At 38.9% G+C, this 17,978-nt stretch overlaps 1 protein-coding gene across 1 annotated transcript; it reads left to right on the plus strand.

Moving 5' to 3' along the window:
- Positions 1-8,125: 8,125 nt before the first annotated feature.
- On the plus strand, positions 8,126-17,326 carry LOC107301642 (protein FRG1-like). The gene is made up of 7 exons (XM_015830841.1): positions 8,126-8,264; positions 9,411-9,478; positions 10,192-10,314; positions 12,262-12,316; positions 14,863-14,977; positions 16,786-16,916; positions 17,257-17,326. The coding sequence occupies exons 1-7, from the start codon at positions 8,203-8,205 to the stop codon at positions 17,324-17,326; spliced, it is 624 nt and encodes a 207-aa protein (XP_015686327.1). The 5' UTR covers positions 8,126-8,202.
- Positions 17,327-17,978: the final 652 nt, after the last annotated feature.

The raw sequence follows: 17,978 nt of genomic DNA on the forward strand, positions 1-17,978 counted from the left end.
TTCAATGAAGCCTAACAACCTACTATGGTAAAAAAAAAAAAAAAAAAAGTGAATACCCATCTACAAACATAAATTTCAAACCACACTGTGTTCAGCCATTTCATCTTCAGCCTTGGGGAGTTAGAACAACTTCTGAACCAGCAGGAAAATTCAGTTGCAATTTTTAAAAATATTTTCTACTTTGACAACAGGCACACCCACCTCTTTCCATTACTATCAAGAAGATGAATTTCTCCCATCATTTCAATAACTAGTAAATTGGAAGTTTAGTGTATGTTTTTTAAAAGATACTAGCCAACAAATTGCAGCATAAATTGCTGTTTTCAGAAACAATAGTTCTGGTAGCTTCTTTGCTATTATAGCTTGCTATTTTATCTCTGAACTATAATGATAAAGCTTGCTATTGATTATGCATCACTGTCAACTCCTATCAACCATATAGCTAATCTCCAGGATGTTCTGTCCCCAATCACTAGGTCCTTCAGGTCTTTCAACAGTGCATCCATCACTATTACAGTTGAGTTTATCCATCCTGCTGCTCGTTGTCTTCTCCTATTTCCTTCTCCTCCACTAAAATGGAGGGGACCTAACTATACAAGTAAGTAACTATTGACATTTTTTAAAATGTTAAAAATAATGTATTTTCTTCGTGTTAATCAGCAAGGGATGATATTGTCGGCTTTAGAAAATTTTATATAGGGGATCCCTGGTGCTCTCTGAGCTTGTTTGTTTTATTGCAGATGTTTCATTACCAAAACTAGTTAAAATCATCAGTGCACTGATGATGTTACCTAGTTTGTGTAATGAAACATCTGCAAGAAAACAAGCAAGCTCACAGAGCACCAAGGATTCCTCATTTCAACCCTGAGCCTCAAATATTCTCCTTTATTAGTTTTATATGAAAAGGGCTCAGATGGACTCAATTTAAGAATTTGAAGTTGATCCAAAGGGTTCTTCCTCTCCCATGAGAAAACCCTCTGCTTACATCAGCTATGGTAGCACAGTGGTTAGAATGCAGTATGCAAGCTAACTCTGCCCACAGCCAAGAGTTCAGTCCAGACCAGCTCAAGGTTGACTCAGCCTTTCATCCTTCCAAGGTTGGGAAAATGAGAACCCAGATTGTTGGGGGCAATATGCTGACTCTGTAAACCATTTAGAGCGAGCTGTACAGTACTATGAAGCTGTATATAAGTCTAAGTGCTGTTACTATGGCTATTTTGATATTGAAAATTAGACATTAGAGGGCACTAGATAGCTATGCACAAAGGATACTATGTAACTCTTTTGTAGCATCAATTGATGCTATTGTAAAGAAATGTCCCATTGAATAAAATTGAACAGGTGGAATTAAAAATTAAAGCTTACAAGGAGATGGAAATAATGGATTTAAAAATGAAAGTTTGTGACCCAAAAATTGAAAAAGAAATAGAAATAATAAATCAGATGAGCAATCTGGATGATCTCCTTATACTGAATTTACAGGAGGGTTTTGCTGGAGTTGCTGCATTGGAAGCAATAAAGATGAAGACAAGAATTTTGTGGGAAGAGAAGAGTATGGGAAGGCAGATGTTAAATACTTTCTTTGAGGATATTAAAGTTTGTTTGCAGAAAAAAGAAAGAATTCAGAATTGGTTTGTTTGACAGTAACAGCTTGTTCTTTTCAAGGATGTTTAAAAATTTTAAATTAGAACTAGATGATGATGATTACTTCTAGAAATGTTCCATTCTTTTTTGAGTGAGACCAAACTTTGATGATTTGAAAAAAAGGAAATGAGGGGATTTGTTTAAAGGGAAAGGAAGGAATTAGATTAAGTGTAATAGATATAATCTGTAATATCTATGTTATTTCTGATAACCCTTACTGAACTTTTGCTATTTAATAGGGAGAGATGAGGTTCTTAAAGAAATTGGGGTGAGATATGGAATGAGATTTTTTTTATACCTTACGAGATAGTGATACATTGTTGATGTTGATTATTCTTACTGGGGTTAAAGGTTTCTTTTTTTCTATTTTTATTTTTCTGCACACCCCTTTTAAATTTTTAATGTATTTAATGTATTTTTTTTATTCTGTAGTTGTATAAGTTTTTTTTGTATAAGGTAAAACAAAAGCTGTGTGACTTTGGATTAGTCACTCTCTCTTAGCCCAACCCACCTCACAGGGTTGTTGTTGTGGAGAAAATAGGAGGAGAAAGGCATATTTGGTATGTTCATGAGTTATTTATTAAATAATAAATGCAGAATAAAAGTAAATATTTAATAAAATTAATACATTTAATAACATAAATAATATAACCTTCAGTAAAATTATTCAGAAATTTTTTTTTTAAAAAAAATCTGCCTTTATCTCACCTGGTTTGGAAGAACCACATTGTGTTTGCTTATCCACAACTTTATAGAGGCTGCCTATTTTCATGGAGTATATTTCCAGACAAGTGTATTTTTGCCCAGCTTAAAAAGACCTAGACATCTTTTTGTACCAGCCTTTTGAGACAGGCCAGATCAAGAAAGAGGCACAGCAGGGATTCCTAAATGCTTTTCAGCATGGTAAGGCAGAATAACAGAATCTTGAAAGCCTGTCCTAGTTTCTCTCTGTTCCATCTTATAGTATACAAAATCAAGGTGGGATTGTTCTGAATTTCTTTCTCATTTTTTCCTGCTTTCTCAAGACTGCGTGATCATTTCTTCCTTTAATGGCTTGCTCCTTCCTTCTCTATTTCCAAGGTCAACTCAACATTCCTATTACCGTTTGTAAATATTTAATGGTTTCTTCCTAGTTCTTCCATCATTTCTTTTCTTGCCATTGTAAATCTAATAAAGAGAAGAAAAAATAGAATGGTTTCTTTTTGTCAGGAGACTTTTCTGGAAGCATTAAAAGATAGAAAGGCTACTCACATTAAATTGGAGGGTTTTATTCAAAGACTAATAAAATAATTCTGGAGTCTGACAGAATCGGTTTGAGATTTAGAATGACTTGTTTTGTTCTTCATACCTCCAAGATTGGGAGCAATATACTAAAAAGTTTTCAGCCTTTCTGTAGTAAACAAGCACTTTTTATGTTGATTTCTCTGCTTAGATTGCAAAAGATTCTCAGTTCTATTTTAAGGGTCACAGTTAGCTTCTAATGACACTAGTGTCAGCTATAGGTAGTTCTCGACTTATGATAACTTGCTTAGCAACCATTTGAAATTACAAACTTTCTGAAAAAGGGCACTAACCAAAATTCTGACAGTTGCTCCCCTCCCTCTGGTCACCTGACTGCACTTTGGGTGCTCAACATACAGTCATGTACCCGCACTTTACAACTGTTTTGCCAAAAACTGGCAGTTACTTCCACTTTTCAACAAAACTGCCCTGATAATAATGATCACTGTTTGCCTAACAAACTGCAAAAAATGTAAAATAGAGTTGGTTACATCAGGGGCCCCCAACCCCTGGGGCATGGCCCAATGCTGTACCATGGTATGTTCGGAACTGAGCCATCGCAGTGGTGGGCAAGTGTGTGCATGACTCTGCATTTGTGAAAGTGGCGCATGCACGCAAAGTCATTCCCTCTCCCCTGGCTGCTGCTTCTGCCTGTCTGCCGATACAGAAAGGTTGGAGACTGCTGGGTTACATTACCAACCCATTTCAGAACCACTGCAACTTACAACTCTAATGGGCAGGCTCTATTATGGTTATAATTTGAGGAGTAATTGTATTGAGTGTAACTCTACCTCCATATGAATGAGAATGGATTGCACAGAACATTGCCAACCCTATTGTGGTTGCTCAGCAGTCACAATCATCCTGTTTTTCCAGAAAGCAGGGCCAGTTTAAGAAATTTGGGAGGGCGTAGTAATGGAATACATTTGAAGCAATCACCTAAACACTCAGTCCTACATTAATATCAATGGATTCCTACAAAATGAAATATGTATTCAGAATGGAATATCCAGAGAATAACTTAAGATTATCTAGACCAGGAATGTCAAACTCGCAACGTCACGTGATGTGTTGTGACGTATCGTGACTTTTTTTCCATTGCCGGCAATGGGGTGGGTGCAGTGTCATGCCTCCATCCGAACCTGACTCCGAGGAAGACATGGAGTTCTCTGTTGAGGCCCAGGAGGGGGTGTCTTTGGCTTTGGAGGACAGTAGGGAGGAGGAGGCTGAGGCAGGCCAGGTCCCTCCATTATCTGTGGGCGATCGGGTTTGGCTTTTCACGCGGCACCTGCCTATAGCACGGCCGTCGAAAAAACTCGATCACTGTTACTTGGGGCCGTTTCCGGTTGAAGCATTTTGCTTGTCATTACCCCGGACCATGCAGATCCACCCGGTTTTCCACAGGTCATTGCTGGTTCCAGTCTCAACCGATGATCCACATCAACCGGCTCCACCACCGCAGGTCCGACAACCCCTCATGGAGATGTGGAGTATGAAGTGGACAGTATTCGGGATTCCCGTCAGTTGCAGGGCCGGTTTCAGTATCTCGTGGCATGGAAAGGCTATGGACCTGAGGACTTCACGTGGGTCGATGCCACCGACATTCACGCCCCTCGTCTGGTCCATGACTTTCATACCTGGTTCCCGCACCGTCTCAGTCTGCATGGTCCCGGGGGAGGGGGTCCTGCAGGGGGAGAATAGTGTCACACCTCCGTCTGAGCCTGACTCCAAGGAAGACATGGAGTTCTCTGTTGAGGCCCAGGAGGGGGTGTCTGTGGCTTCGGAGGACTGTAGGGAGGAGCAGGCTGAGGCAGGCCAGGGCCCTTCAGGTTTGGAACAGGGAAGGCAGAGTTCAGGCGAGGAGCAAGGCCCCTCCCCACCTGATCCTAGAGCAAGGAGAGCAGAGAGGAGAAGAGAACAACAGAGGCAGGCTCACTTGCTCGGGAGGAGAGCGTCCCACCCCACTCCACAAGGCACACCTGGGGATTAGGATTTAAGGAGACGCTGTGGGGTGGGGCATTTGCTGGGAACAAACGTAGGATCTTGAGATTGTTGTGACTTGTGCTCTTGTAACCTGGGCACTTTGTATTCCGGACCAGTTTGTTTCCTGCTGCATGACTACAGACTACATTCCTGATCTCTCCTTGCAGTCTGCAGTTTGCAGTTTGCAGGCAGGCTGAGAGTTAGGACTCTTTACGTTTTCTTGTTATCTGTCTTGCCTTGAGAACAGTGTAAACCTCCCTGGCTGTATTGTTTGAACTCGTGCCAGCATGTGTGGGAGCTTTTGGGTGAGCATTGGCAGTGATTAAAAGACTGTTGCTCTTGCCAGCCAACTGCTTTGCCTCCGTTCGGGGCTCTGGGTCATCCCATTTTGTTCCCAATTGCTCCTCCAGATCAATTTGGGTGACCATGGATCAGCTACGTGCGGAAAATGATCAGTTAAAACAGCAGGTGGCCCTCCTGACTGCACAGATGGTGCAGATGTGAACAGCTCGGCCACGCCACAGAAGCCCTGTTACAGTGCCAGAAAAGTTTGATGGGTCACAGGCACAATTCCCACTGTTCTTTGGGCAGGGCTAGTTGTGTATGAGCCTTCGGCCTGAGGACTTCCCCACTAACCGGGATAAGGTGTGGTTTGTGATAAACCTTTTGACAGGAACAGCAGCACGTTGGGCAACACCCCTGCTGACCCAGCCCAATCAGCTGCTGGACAATTATGCAGAGTTTTGCCGGCAACTCAAGGCCATGTTTGAGGACCCTGTTAGGGCCCAGACTGCAAACTGTCGGGTGAGAGAGTTACAGCAGGGGCGTGGTTCACTGGCAGACTACATTGCTACGTTTCAGGTGGTTTGTCAGGAACTGTAGTGGAACGAGGTGGCACTTATGGACCAGTTTCAGGAAGGACTTTCATCCAAACTCTTGGATGAGCTGGCACGCACCGAATGCCCTCGCTCCTTGCAGGAGCTCATGCACCTGTGTCTCCGTATCGATGCAAGACTCCAGCAGCGATGGGTGCGATGATGGATGGAGGCCTTGCCCACACCTGTTAAGACAGTGGCACCATTGGCACCGCCTCCAGATGAGCCAATGCAGTTGGGGGCTGCACAACCTCGACTGACCCAAGCTGAAAAAGATTGCCGCCACCGTGAAGGCCTTTGCCTGTATTGTGGCAGTCCAGGCCATATGGCAGCCAAGTGTCCTGTGAAGGCACCCAAAGCAGCGGCGGGAAACGGGCCGGGCCCGGCATAGAGGGTTCCATAGGCCGGGTTTGCTTGGAAACAGGTCCAGTACCTCCACCTCAACAGACTCTTGTTAAGCACCTTGTGTTACCAGCGACTGTGTTCGTGCCTGGTCAAGGAGCAGTGGAGGTCCACGCCTTGGTGGAGTCAGGGGCTACTGCCAATTTCATGGACTCAGCTTTTGCCATGCAGTGGTCCATTCCCCAGCAGCAATTGTCACCGCCGGTCTTGGTGGAGACGGTTGATGGGCGGCCCCTTCATTCCGGCCCAGTGGTTGCTGCGACCAGACCTTCACATGCGTATTGAGCCGCATGTGGAAGAAGCCGTGTTCTATGTAGCTACCGTTTCCCACTTTCCAATGGTGCTGGGATTGGAGTGGTTAAGGGCTCATGATCCGCAGATCATTGGCAAATGGGTCAAAAAATCCACTATCCCTATCTGAAGTAGCCAGAGGCAGCTGACCTTCCAGGAAATCTCATTGGTTTGAGATAAACACAAGATTCTCTCTCATGATCAGAATGATGGAGACAGACTGTTGTAGTTTTGCCCCATCTTTCTACTGTTCCAGGTCCCTTAAACTAGGCCTGAAAGAAAGCATACATACTATTATGCTTCAGGAAAATTTAGTTAATTTCCTAAGAAACATCAAAGTTCCATGGTATGTAATATAACCATTATTGTGCTAAATTAATATTTCTCACAGTGCAATTCTGTAATTAATTAGAATTTTGCACTTAGAATAATGTTAGGTCGCTCTTAATGTGAATGGCTTGAGCATAAATTCCATAATTCCTTTCAATAATTCTTTGGGGTGGAAGAAAAACACTCTTACAGTGTGAATGGTTTTTTTCTTTTCCAATTCCAGATTTTTATAGTAACAGCAACACCTGCTGGAAAAAGTTGGAAAGATCAAAAAAACAGGGTTGGGAGGGGGTCCCATTTCTGAAGAAAGATGGTAGAGAGAAACCTTCAAGTATTGTCAAAGGAGGCAAAAGCCACAGCATAGCAACAAGAAGCAACAACTATGTATGATCTTTCTTCTGCTCTTTCCCTCAGCAATCCAACATCTGCGGAAGTCGATAAGGAGGAAGCTGTGACCCCTTCCAAAGGAACATTGCCAAGGCCTCAGAGAATCTGGAATAAAACTCCACTTCTGTTTGAGCAGAACTATATTCTCTTTAACCCCCACAAAGCAAACACTCTGCAAGAATACAGGGTTTCCTGTAACTTGTAAAAGCATCAGCCAGTTTTGAAAGAGGGGCAAGAGGAACATCATCCAGAGATGCTGCGTTTCATTTCTAGGACTTAATGCTAACATGCTGGACCATTTACTGGATCATTAGTAAGCATGCAAACAATAAAAAGACAGAAAAAACGTGTTGTCACCCCCCCCTTCCTTTGCTTCAGTCTCTGCGAAACAGCCATTGTGGTGAAAGTTTACTACTTTACCGGGCAGCAAACGCCAGACATCCTTGTGGAATACCCTCCCCTGACCATCAGATAGATCAGACCCCCAACATTTTTAGCCTCCCGGAAGGCCATCAAGATCTGGCTCTTTATCCAGGCGCTAGGGTAGACGGATGGGAATCTCTGGATGGTATGGAAGCATCCTAGGAAGATGACTAAGACGCCGGGGTTTAAGTTCAGCTGCCCCTAACTCAGGGGCTACCTGCAAAAATCCAGAGGATTTCTAAATGGCACCAAAGATCCTTTTGTTATTATTTAATCGTCAACTGGTTTTTTGCAGGAAACATGTGGTATCTGCCTCGCTTCCCTAGTGAGACCATTAGACAAGAGGAGGAAGCTGATAAGATCGCAAGCATGAAAACAGCCTCCCCTCTAAGCTTCGGGGGACACCGCATAAGCTCAACGGACCAGGCGCCCTTCGCCAGGTAAGAAGCGTCGATGCCTGCAATGCGCATGCTCAGTCCGAAGATCCGCAAAGGCCCGAAGGTCTGCCTTCGCAGCCTTCGTAGAGGCGCAGGAAGAAGGAAAGGCAGAGTTTGTCCTTCTGCGGCCCCCGTACTACGCCAGCGACATGGCGGAATATTCCTGCGTTAAGAAAACAAAACTGGTTCTTAAGGGGGCGAAATCGAAAAGGTGAATGTATTATTCCTCAGGATTGTGGAGTGGCGAAGGAGATGATGGGTTTTTCCCTTTTCCTCCAGAAAGTGTAGTTGATATATTTCCCTGGGATGCGGTTTGTAGTGCTCACCCTGAAATAATGATTAAATGCCTCTGAGCATACGCAAATGTCCTTCCCTCGCTTTTGAGAAAAATCTCCTCGTGCAGCTGGGATTAAAGGAGGCTGTGTCGTTTTCAACAAATTTTAAAATCCGGTGTATTTTTTTAACTACAATTTTTTAAACTGTAAAAAAAATGCAATTAACGCTGCCTTTAAAAGGGGATTTAATAGTACATTTCGTATCCTTCAATTTGTGTGTGTATCTTTGAGTCAATCTTTTGATTCCTAGCGACTGACTGCCTGGACTAATCCCTGAAGTTTTCTTGGCAAGGTTTTTCAGAAGTGACTGCCTCCTTCCTAGGTCTGAGAGAAAGTGGCTGTCTGAAGGTCACCCAGTTGGCTTCTATCCTAAGGCAGTACTAGAATTCCGCAGTTTTCCAGTTTCTAGCCTGGTGCCTTAACCACTACATCAGACTATTTCTCCTAAATCAGATTTTAGCTCAAAAGAAAGCACAGTACTGCTTAAGTTTTAGTAGAGGTTAAATTCAGCCAACTACTTTTTATAGCCTCTTGTTAAGTAAACTATAGTTAATTACATTGGAGTTCTTTTTGCTCCTAATTTGGTTTTGGTTATATTTTGGCAATATTTATAGAAATGAAATTTGCATTATTGATAAACCTAAGCCACTGTCCAGAGGTCTATATTTAGGACAGTAAAGACTTGACTAAGGCTAGGATATAAAGACCTCTGTATAATGGATTATTCTGCTATTTTATGTATAGTTTCAAAAAAAACAACAGGATAGATTTATAATATATAGCCTTTCTCTTTACATGTAAGATTCTGGGGAACACTGATATTTAAGCAAGAGCAATTCAGAAAGGATTTGGGAAGTTGTGCCTCTAGATAAAAAAATTAGTTAATTAGTTCTGAATTTCAGCATTTATCTTGGACATGTGCTTGCTATTCTGTTGAGTATTGCTGTCATTTAAGAAAGAAATGTGCAATAGTAAATTGGTTAGAATTATCTATTGCATGCAAATGTTCACTTTTCTTTCAGTAAGAAAAAAAATAAAGATAAAAAACGTAAAAGAGAAGAGGATATAGAAGCTCAACTTGATATAGTTGGTAAGTTATTTTTTATGGAAAAATATGGGAATTCTTAATTAGGGACCAAAGAAAGATTAATGTTTAAATAAATTTGAAATTCTAGCTGATTGGGACATACCTCCCTCTCTTAAACAGTTAATATATCATGTTTTGTGGTTAATTTTTTATTATGTTGTATTCGGATAATACTACCAACCTCAGAGTCGTATTACTTTTATCAGTGTCTTGACACAGATATGAAAGGTATAAAATACTATTGAAATACTCATATTGTTAGTGTCGTAAAATAACATTAAGAGTTATGAAGTTCGATAGATTGAATACTTGAATCTGTACATCAGGTGTCGATCGTCATCATTTATAGATCCTTCATGTTTATTTATTTCAGCTGTTGTGGCAAGAGAATTTCTACATCTAAAGCTAAACACTTCATTACTAGATTACAAAATGATAAAGAAGAATAGATACAGGGAAATATCTTTTTGTGGCCTCCCATAGATTTGCAATCTAAATCTGATATCCCATAAAGAACTGAATGTGTTTAACTGAGGCTGTTGATTAACTGCTATGATTGGGCATTAGCTTTGATCTCTCCTTAAAATAAATTGTTGCAAAAGAAAGCTGTTGCTTGATATTTCCAAAATCTTTCCTTAAGCAATTATAATCCCTTACATTTTAAGAAATAGAGACCAGCTCTTTTATTGTTGTGTTGTTGTTTTCTCTTATGTTAGAAGGCTGGTGGACGGTAACCAATTTTGGTGAAATCACAGGAACTGTAGCAATAGAGATGGGTTTTGGAACCTATATCAGTGCTCTTGATAATGGCCTCTTTACTCTTGGAGCTCCACATAAAGGTTGGTATCACATCTATGTATGTTAAGAGTAATCATTCTGTTTTTCCCAGTGATACCAAATGTATGATAAATTAATCTTACAAACACAGCCAAAGTAGTGTCCAGATTGCTACCTGCATTTAACATGTCAGTTGCATCAAAAGAATACAGAATCAAGTACAGATAGAGCTTGACATTACTACAATTGGGGCTGATGGTGTGTGGCACATACCATCATAAAATGGGATGTTGTGTGCCACATTGCTTAGCAACAGCAGTCCTGGCAGTCTCTGTTGCTATCATTAACCAAATTCCATCAGTCGTTAGCCCAAACCCATCCTGATCTAAGCCATTCCCAGCTTGGTTCCTCCTAGCCCGAGCCTTTTTCTTCCAAAGTAAGGGAATGCCTTCCTTTTAACTCCTTATAGCTGGCTACCACCACCACCCCAATTCTGCCCTTTTGGCCACCCCACATCCTGCCTTTTTAGGTAGGTGCCAAATTTGTGTTTATATATCTCATGATGCAAAACCAGTCCTATTTGTTATTGTTATACATTATAGAGAGGTATAGGTAGTGAAAAATATCAGAAAAAATAAACTTTTAATTTCCTAATGTCCTTAGTGAATTCTCTGAGTCTTTTGTATCAGTAATTGTTAAATAATTCTCCAGCTCACAGCAGCTACTAAACTATTTAAAGCCAAAGTTATAGATTGAATGCTACATGGTGCTCAGTTATATATTCATAAGGAATTTAAAAGCAATTCAGTGACAGTTCTTGGAAATCCTGCCACCGGTTCCTTATTCAACTTCCAATTCTCTAACACTACTGGAATTAGGCTGCACTTCCTTTGGAGTCTGATTAACTTTGCTGTCTTTGGTTCTGGCTGAAGCAAGTCTGTTGGGGAGCTTCCTTAGGCCATCTCATCTTAGGCTCAGTTCCATCTAAGAAAACAAATGATTGATGGTTTGGCATACCATAGTCTCACTTTGTCAGCACTACCTGCTTTGTGACTTGTGAGAAGATTTGAGAATTTAGAGATCCAAAATGACAGAGCCAATGTCATGTCTCATCCCCTTTATAGCACAATTGCTTCTCCTCACTGGACTGTCGCTTGATACTTCTTTAACATGTTATGCAGTCTACATAAGAGACTATTTATTTTGGCCCAGATTGCGATGTTGCCTAGTACGGCAACAATTGGTAGATATATAAGTCTCCCATTTGAAAGCCAGACTTGTTCCTTTTCAGACTTGGAGGTAGAATTTGTTTGATATGAGCTATAAAAAATGCCTGTTGAACACTGAATTTTGATCATACTTTGTATTTCCAATTGTTAACATTTCTAATTGCCATTACACCCAGGAGACCATTCCCTTTTCCTGGGTGGTCACTCTTCAGAAACCTCAAAGATATTTGACAAATTTTTATTAGTACTTACAAACCATCTGTTCCTCCATAATTTTATTTATTTAGAATTTGTATCCCATCTTTATTATTATAAATCTCAAGATGGTGAACATACCTAATACTACTACTCCTAATTTTCTCACAGCCACAACCTTGTGAGGTGGGTTGGGCTAAGAGAGAGTTACTGGCCCAAAGTCACCTAGCTGGTTTTCATGCCTAAGGTGGGACTGGAACTCAGTTTCCGGATTTCTGTCCTGGTGCTTTAACAGCAACACCACTGGCTCGCTATAAGTAACTCATGGTGACAAACATGCCTAATACTCTTTCCTGCTCTTATTTTCCCCACAACCATAAACTCCTGTTTTCTAGCCTAGTGCTTTAACTGGTAAATTTAACTTTAAATTCGTAGCCATTGACTGCTAGAATATTTCCATTTTTTAAATTCCTTTTTATAATTAACTGTATTGCTAGTCTTTTTCTTGTTTTCGGCCTTAGATGGTAAATAAATTTTTATTGAATTCTCCAACTATAATAAACATGTCTATTTAAAAAAAAATAGATGAAGGCCCTAGTCCTCCAGAACAATTCACTGCAATCAAGCTGTCAGATCAAAGGTAATTTTTCTCTTGGCGTTTGAATTAATATAAGATTACTACATTTAGATTGTATTATCTCTCCCTAGATGGCTTTTATAAGCATAGTTTAGAAATAATATTCCCCTCTAAGAAATTAACATATATCAGTTTTATATATGTCCATGGGAGTTACAGAATCATTGCATGTGCACATTGAAATAACATATGAAGGTGTTTTTTGATTGTAGATTTAGATTGGCGATATGCTTATTTATGTTGTCATATTGTTCTGGATTTCCTCGTAGTTTAAATCTATTGTCATTTGTATCTGTTGTAACATTGCGTACATTTCCTCTTGGAAAGTACCCAGAAAATGATGGCGAATGAACAGACAAATCAGATAACAGAATACAAATTGGAAGAACATTGTCATATTGACGAAGCTACAAATGAAAAGAATTATAATCCAAAACAAATATGAAAAAATCTGCAAGACTTTGATATAACAATAAAAATGGAGTGGACTATAGAATTCCCAGGAGAATTATTAGAGTTTGGGAGACAGAAAGTATATATCCTACCTATTCTATATTCTGTATTCCCAACAATACTTGCAAAAACACAGGAACTGCCGGGTAAGCGGAATATATCAACTTGAAAAGCTATTCAGCATAAGAAGAAGGCTAGAGACATATTCAAGAGATTTGACTCGCTCTACCAGATGGAGTATTACATGAGTAAACACTTGTTTGAATGTGGTTAAAAGAATAGAGAACTCTGAACATAAAGGGGCCCTATAACAAGAGGGATAAGAGATTTAAGTAATGTAGTATGTTTTACAATATATGAAATGTAAAAATATTGGGATGATGTACCTTTTATAAATATAAGTGAAATATAAGTGGATCAGAAAGGATGTTATACCCAGATGTTATAAGATAGATAAGAAGCACAGTAATTTTATAATACATGAAATATGAAAATATTGGGATGGTGTATTTAAATGGAAAAATTTGGGTATCTAGATGATTAACATTGAGAAAACCATGACTGATAAGAATGGATTGAATAAAAGAGGAAATTAAGCATAAACAAAAATCACGAAAATAGGATGCATGGTGAACTAATGAGATGATGGTTATAAGAATAATATAAACTGATAAAAAATGTTATACATAGATGTTATCACTATTTGTATAAATATGTAAAAATGTCTATATTTAATCATTTATATATTGAAAATATTAAAAATTATATTTGTTTAAGGTTGAAGAAGAAAAATACAAATGGGAGAAGGGAAGATCAAAGAAACAATAATTAATATACTAATTATGGAATTATAAAATTTAATTATTATTGACAATTATTGTGTTTTTTGTTTTTGTTTTTTCTTTCTCAAATATATAAATCAAGATAACATGCTGTACACCAGGCATTGGAGATAGTTATTGTTAAAAACTAATAAAAGTTTAAAAAAAGAAAAAGAAATAACACATGAAGGAGATCCTATAGGTTAGGTTCACTGCTAAGAAATTTCAATTGTGCAGTTTCTGCACATGTAGGATGTATACATAGGGGTTTCTCACATGAAAGGAAAACAAAGATTATATGAACTAGAGCCCCTTCAGACTCATTCAGATCATGCAATGGATAGTTTGATATGTCATCAGGGGAAGGAAGGTTAGCCTATATAACCTCCTCTTCTAGCCACATTTCCATATGCTCATGTTCTGTTTGGAGAGAATGGTAACATAAAATAAGAATACTTGCATTATTGTTTTACCTTGTATATTCTGTTTCTGCTAGAAATAGGAAAATTGGGTTTAAGGACTTACAAAGGTCAATGTAAGATCAAATCATGGTCTTAAATTGACCATTCTAAGTTCTTAAACCCAATTGGGATTTGAGAAAACCCAGATTCAAATCCCTATTTAATCATAGTATCTTTTTGCTGTCATTCTTTCTTAGCAGAAACTACTTCACTATTTTTTTTTTCATGGCAACACAGCAAAAAGAAAATGCTACAAATACCATTCACTTAAACTCCCAAAGAAAAGGCAGGATATAGATGCTATTATTAACAGTAACAGCCATAATTATAAATGCTACTTATTAATTGAATTCACCCATTGTGCTATTCATGGCTTTTTTAAATTAATGTCTAGTTCACCAAAACTATACATTACTTTCTTTAAGCCATTACTTACAAACCACAATAAAAGATTCACACATCATGTTAGACCAAAATCAAGCATTGTGGCTAAATGTGGTATATGAACTTCCTCCATTTGTATTTCTGCTCTTAAGCCCTGTCTGAAGTTTATAAGTATTTCCGCAACCACAGGTTCCACAAGTAATCTGGAACATAATTTGAAAAAATATTAATTCCAGTGTTATAATAATAATAATAAAGTTGGAAGGGACCTTGGAGGTCATCGGGTGTTAATCTGATCAGTCCCCCAAATAAGGTCTTCCTTCCTTCCTTCCTTCCTTTCTTTCTTTCTTTCTTTCTTTCTTTCTTTCTTTCTTTCTTTCTTTCTTTCTTTCTTTCTTTCTTTCTTTCTTTCTTTCTTTCTTTCTTTCAGAATTGCATTGAAATCAGGGTATGGAAAATACCTTGGCATTAATTCAGATGGGCTTGTAATTGGACGTTCCGATGCAATAGGTGCAAGGGAGCAGTGGGAGCCTGTGTTTCAAGAGGCAAGTATTCTAAAATGTTCACCGTCCTTCTTAATGTATCTTTAAAAAGAGGATGTACTTTGTATTTGTGAGGAGACTTCAGAGTATCAGATGTGTCTGATAAAGTCACGGTGATTTGCTCTGAGCCTGACTCTGCTGTGCAGGTCTTGGAGTTGACTGAGACATGGTTTAGCAGAGTTACCTGTGAAGGGCTTGAGCCTATTAGTAGAGAGGACGTGAACAAATCCTCAAAACTATAGGTACAGCCACATGGTTATTAAATTCATAGCCTTCCTGGTTCATCAAGGTTCTGGATCTAGGCAGGGATGAATGTGTCCTTTTTTTTTCCAAGGGCAAGTGGAGATCTGCTAGCTTTTAAAGAGACAATGGTATATCATCTCCTCAAGAAACTATCAATAAATCCAACCCTGTAGGACAATTTTTGTCTTGTCTCCAATTTTTCTTTTTTTATGGAAAGTTATAGAGAATGTGGTTGCTTTAAAGCTTCAGAAAGCTTTGGAAGAAATGGATTGTCTGGCTCAGGAATTCTGAGAGTTGAAGTCCATAGGTCTTAAAGTTGCCATAGATTCCCAACCCTGATATATTGGCTGATTACCATCTATAAAACGCTTCATGACGTAAGGACAAACTATTTGATGGACCACCAATATCTGTTTGTGCCCATCCATTGAAATGTACCTAGGTGAATGTACTTTAGGTACTTTCTAAGTATCAGTGTCCTGGTTAATACTCTGTTGCATTCTCTGTTGCAACAGTTTCTTTTTGCAATAGCATAGCTCGGGAGAGTCAAATGGCCCCAGTTTTTTTTTTGCCTTCCATAAGATCTTGAAATCCTGGTTCTTCCCTCAGAATTAGACCAGGACGTTAGATAGACTGATTTTGTAATAAGTAATTGGGAAGATGAATATGATTGTGAGCTCAGTTGTATTTTCTCTTTTGTGATCTCACACTTCTGGCTGGTTATCTTTTCTTGTTTTTAATCTTATTTTAGCTACACAGATTTGCATTCTGCAAGGTGGGTGGCCATACAAAAACATGTGAACAATAAATAAATTAATGTGTTCAATTCATAGCCTCTTTAGTTACATCAGATCAAATAGCACATGATTGGAAGACTAGCCAAAGAGTCCTGTTCAGGTAGGGAAGATTTTAATGGGCTTGATTGACAAACCTGTGTCTCATGTGTCAAACTAGACGTCAAGATTCTGTTCCTCGGTAGCCCATTTATAAGGTATTTTCATTTTCTCACAACTCCAGGGAAGAGATATTTGCACAAATTGGCAAAGAAATACTTATATACAAATGCCTTTTATTGTAAGTGAATAATGGAATCAGTCCTACCTATCTCTATTTAGGAATAGAGATCAACATCGCAAAAGTGTGGATTCACCTTGGACTAAAAATGGATGAAATAATATATTCTGTAATAAGAGGACTTCTTATGTTACTGATACCAAAATGACACTATTGGACCGTTTATTGTAACATATTCTTTGAAGTGGCTGTTTTATCTGACACCCGGAAAAGTGTGTTATTGAAAATAATTGTCAACTTGTTGAATGTAAACTTCAGTTTAAATTTGTAATAGTGTTCTAAAATGCTGTGTTGTAACACTAATAAAATGGGGGGCAATGGTTATGGATCCAAAATCCATGAAGATGCATACGTGTTCAGGATTAAAAATAACATTAATGGATTTGGAATGAATGGATATGGAAATGTCTTCCTGAAGAAATGAGCTTCTTTAAATCTTGCATGTGAACCTTAGCAAATAATCTACTAGTTTGACTTGTTTTTTTCCCTTGCAGGGAAAAATGGCTCTGTTAGCAGCCAACAGCTGTTTTATCAGTTGTAATGAAGAAGGTGATATAGTAGCCAAAAGTAAAACAGCAGGCAATGATGAAATGATAAAGGTAACTCTTGTGATTTGTAAATGCAGGTACTTCTATAAGCAGTGTTTGAATACCATAAACAAATGCAGAAACCTGTAGCTTATCACTTAATTCATAAAAATCTTAGTTTTCTTCAGAGATGGTCATGGTTACAAGAAATGGTTGGTACACATGTATCCTTTCTGGTATTTTGGCTATAACACACAGCATTTCTGATTGTCAGTTGCTCTTCAGAAACCCTGTCAAGGAAAATTTCTTTTCTCATCTGATTTAGGTTGCCCATTTTAATTGGCTTTAACTTTAGTACTTTCTTGAGAGAAAAATGGGATCCTCAGCAATTTTAGATGAAATAGCTTTAGCTAAAGGTTTTTTTTCCCTTTATTTAAGGTATTTTCCCTTTATTTATATAGCAGAATTGATAGAATCCTATGCCTTGATGGAATCCCGAAAAATTTAAAATCAGAAAATATTCAGGCAGTTGCATAGCAAAAGGCTCTGTCTGTCCCAGCAACAATGTTTAAGACTTAATGCTGGAAGAACAGTTATACAATCGTGCGCTTAAACTAAATCCTTGCTATCTATTTTCCTTGAATCAGTCTTACACAACCTAGCATATCTTGATGTGTTGGATTATGCAAGTCTTTTTTTCTCCAGTGTGCTAAGAGCAATAGGAGCCCAACACTCTTGGGATGTATCAAGTGGAGTAAAAGCTGCTCTGTTTCTAAGGGCTTTATTGTGATATGTTATCAAAGCAGATTCTTCACAGATTGATGCATACTTAGGATTAGTGAACCTGAATAGGAAAACGTGGAGGAAAAATACCAGAAAGGAAGATAAATTNCGCCACCCTCATCGCCACAAGGTAGGATCTAACATGTATCCTTACCTGTGCTCGGTCGGATTCGGTTCGGCTAGCCCTCCAACTGCTCTCTAGGCGTCTTTTCCGGCGTTTCATCTCTCTCAGCTCCTCCGTAAACCAAGGGGCCAGTTGAGATCTGCGCCGGGTCAGAGGCCGCAAAGGCACGACTCGGTCCAGTGCCTTCATGTTTATTTATTTCAGCTGTTGTGGCAAGAGAATTTCTACATCTAAAGCTAAACACTTCATTACT

The sequence above is a fragment of the Protobothrops mucrosquamatus genome, unplaced genomic scaffold (genome assembly GCF_001527695.2).
Source record: "Protobothrops mucrosquamatus isolate PMUCROS unplaced genomic scaffold, P.Mucros_1.0 scaffold_252, whole genome shotgun sequence".
NCBI classification, from domain to species: domain Eukaryota; kingdom Metazoa; phylum Chordata; class Lepidosauria; order Squamata; family Viperidae; genus Protobothrops; species Protobothrops mucrosquamatus.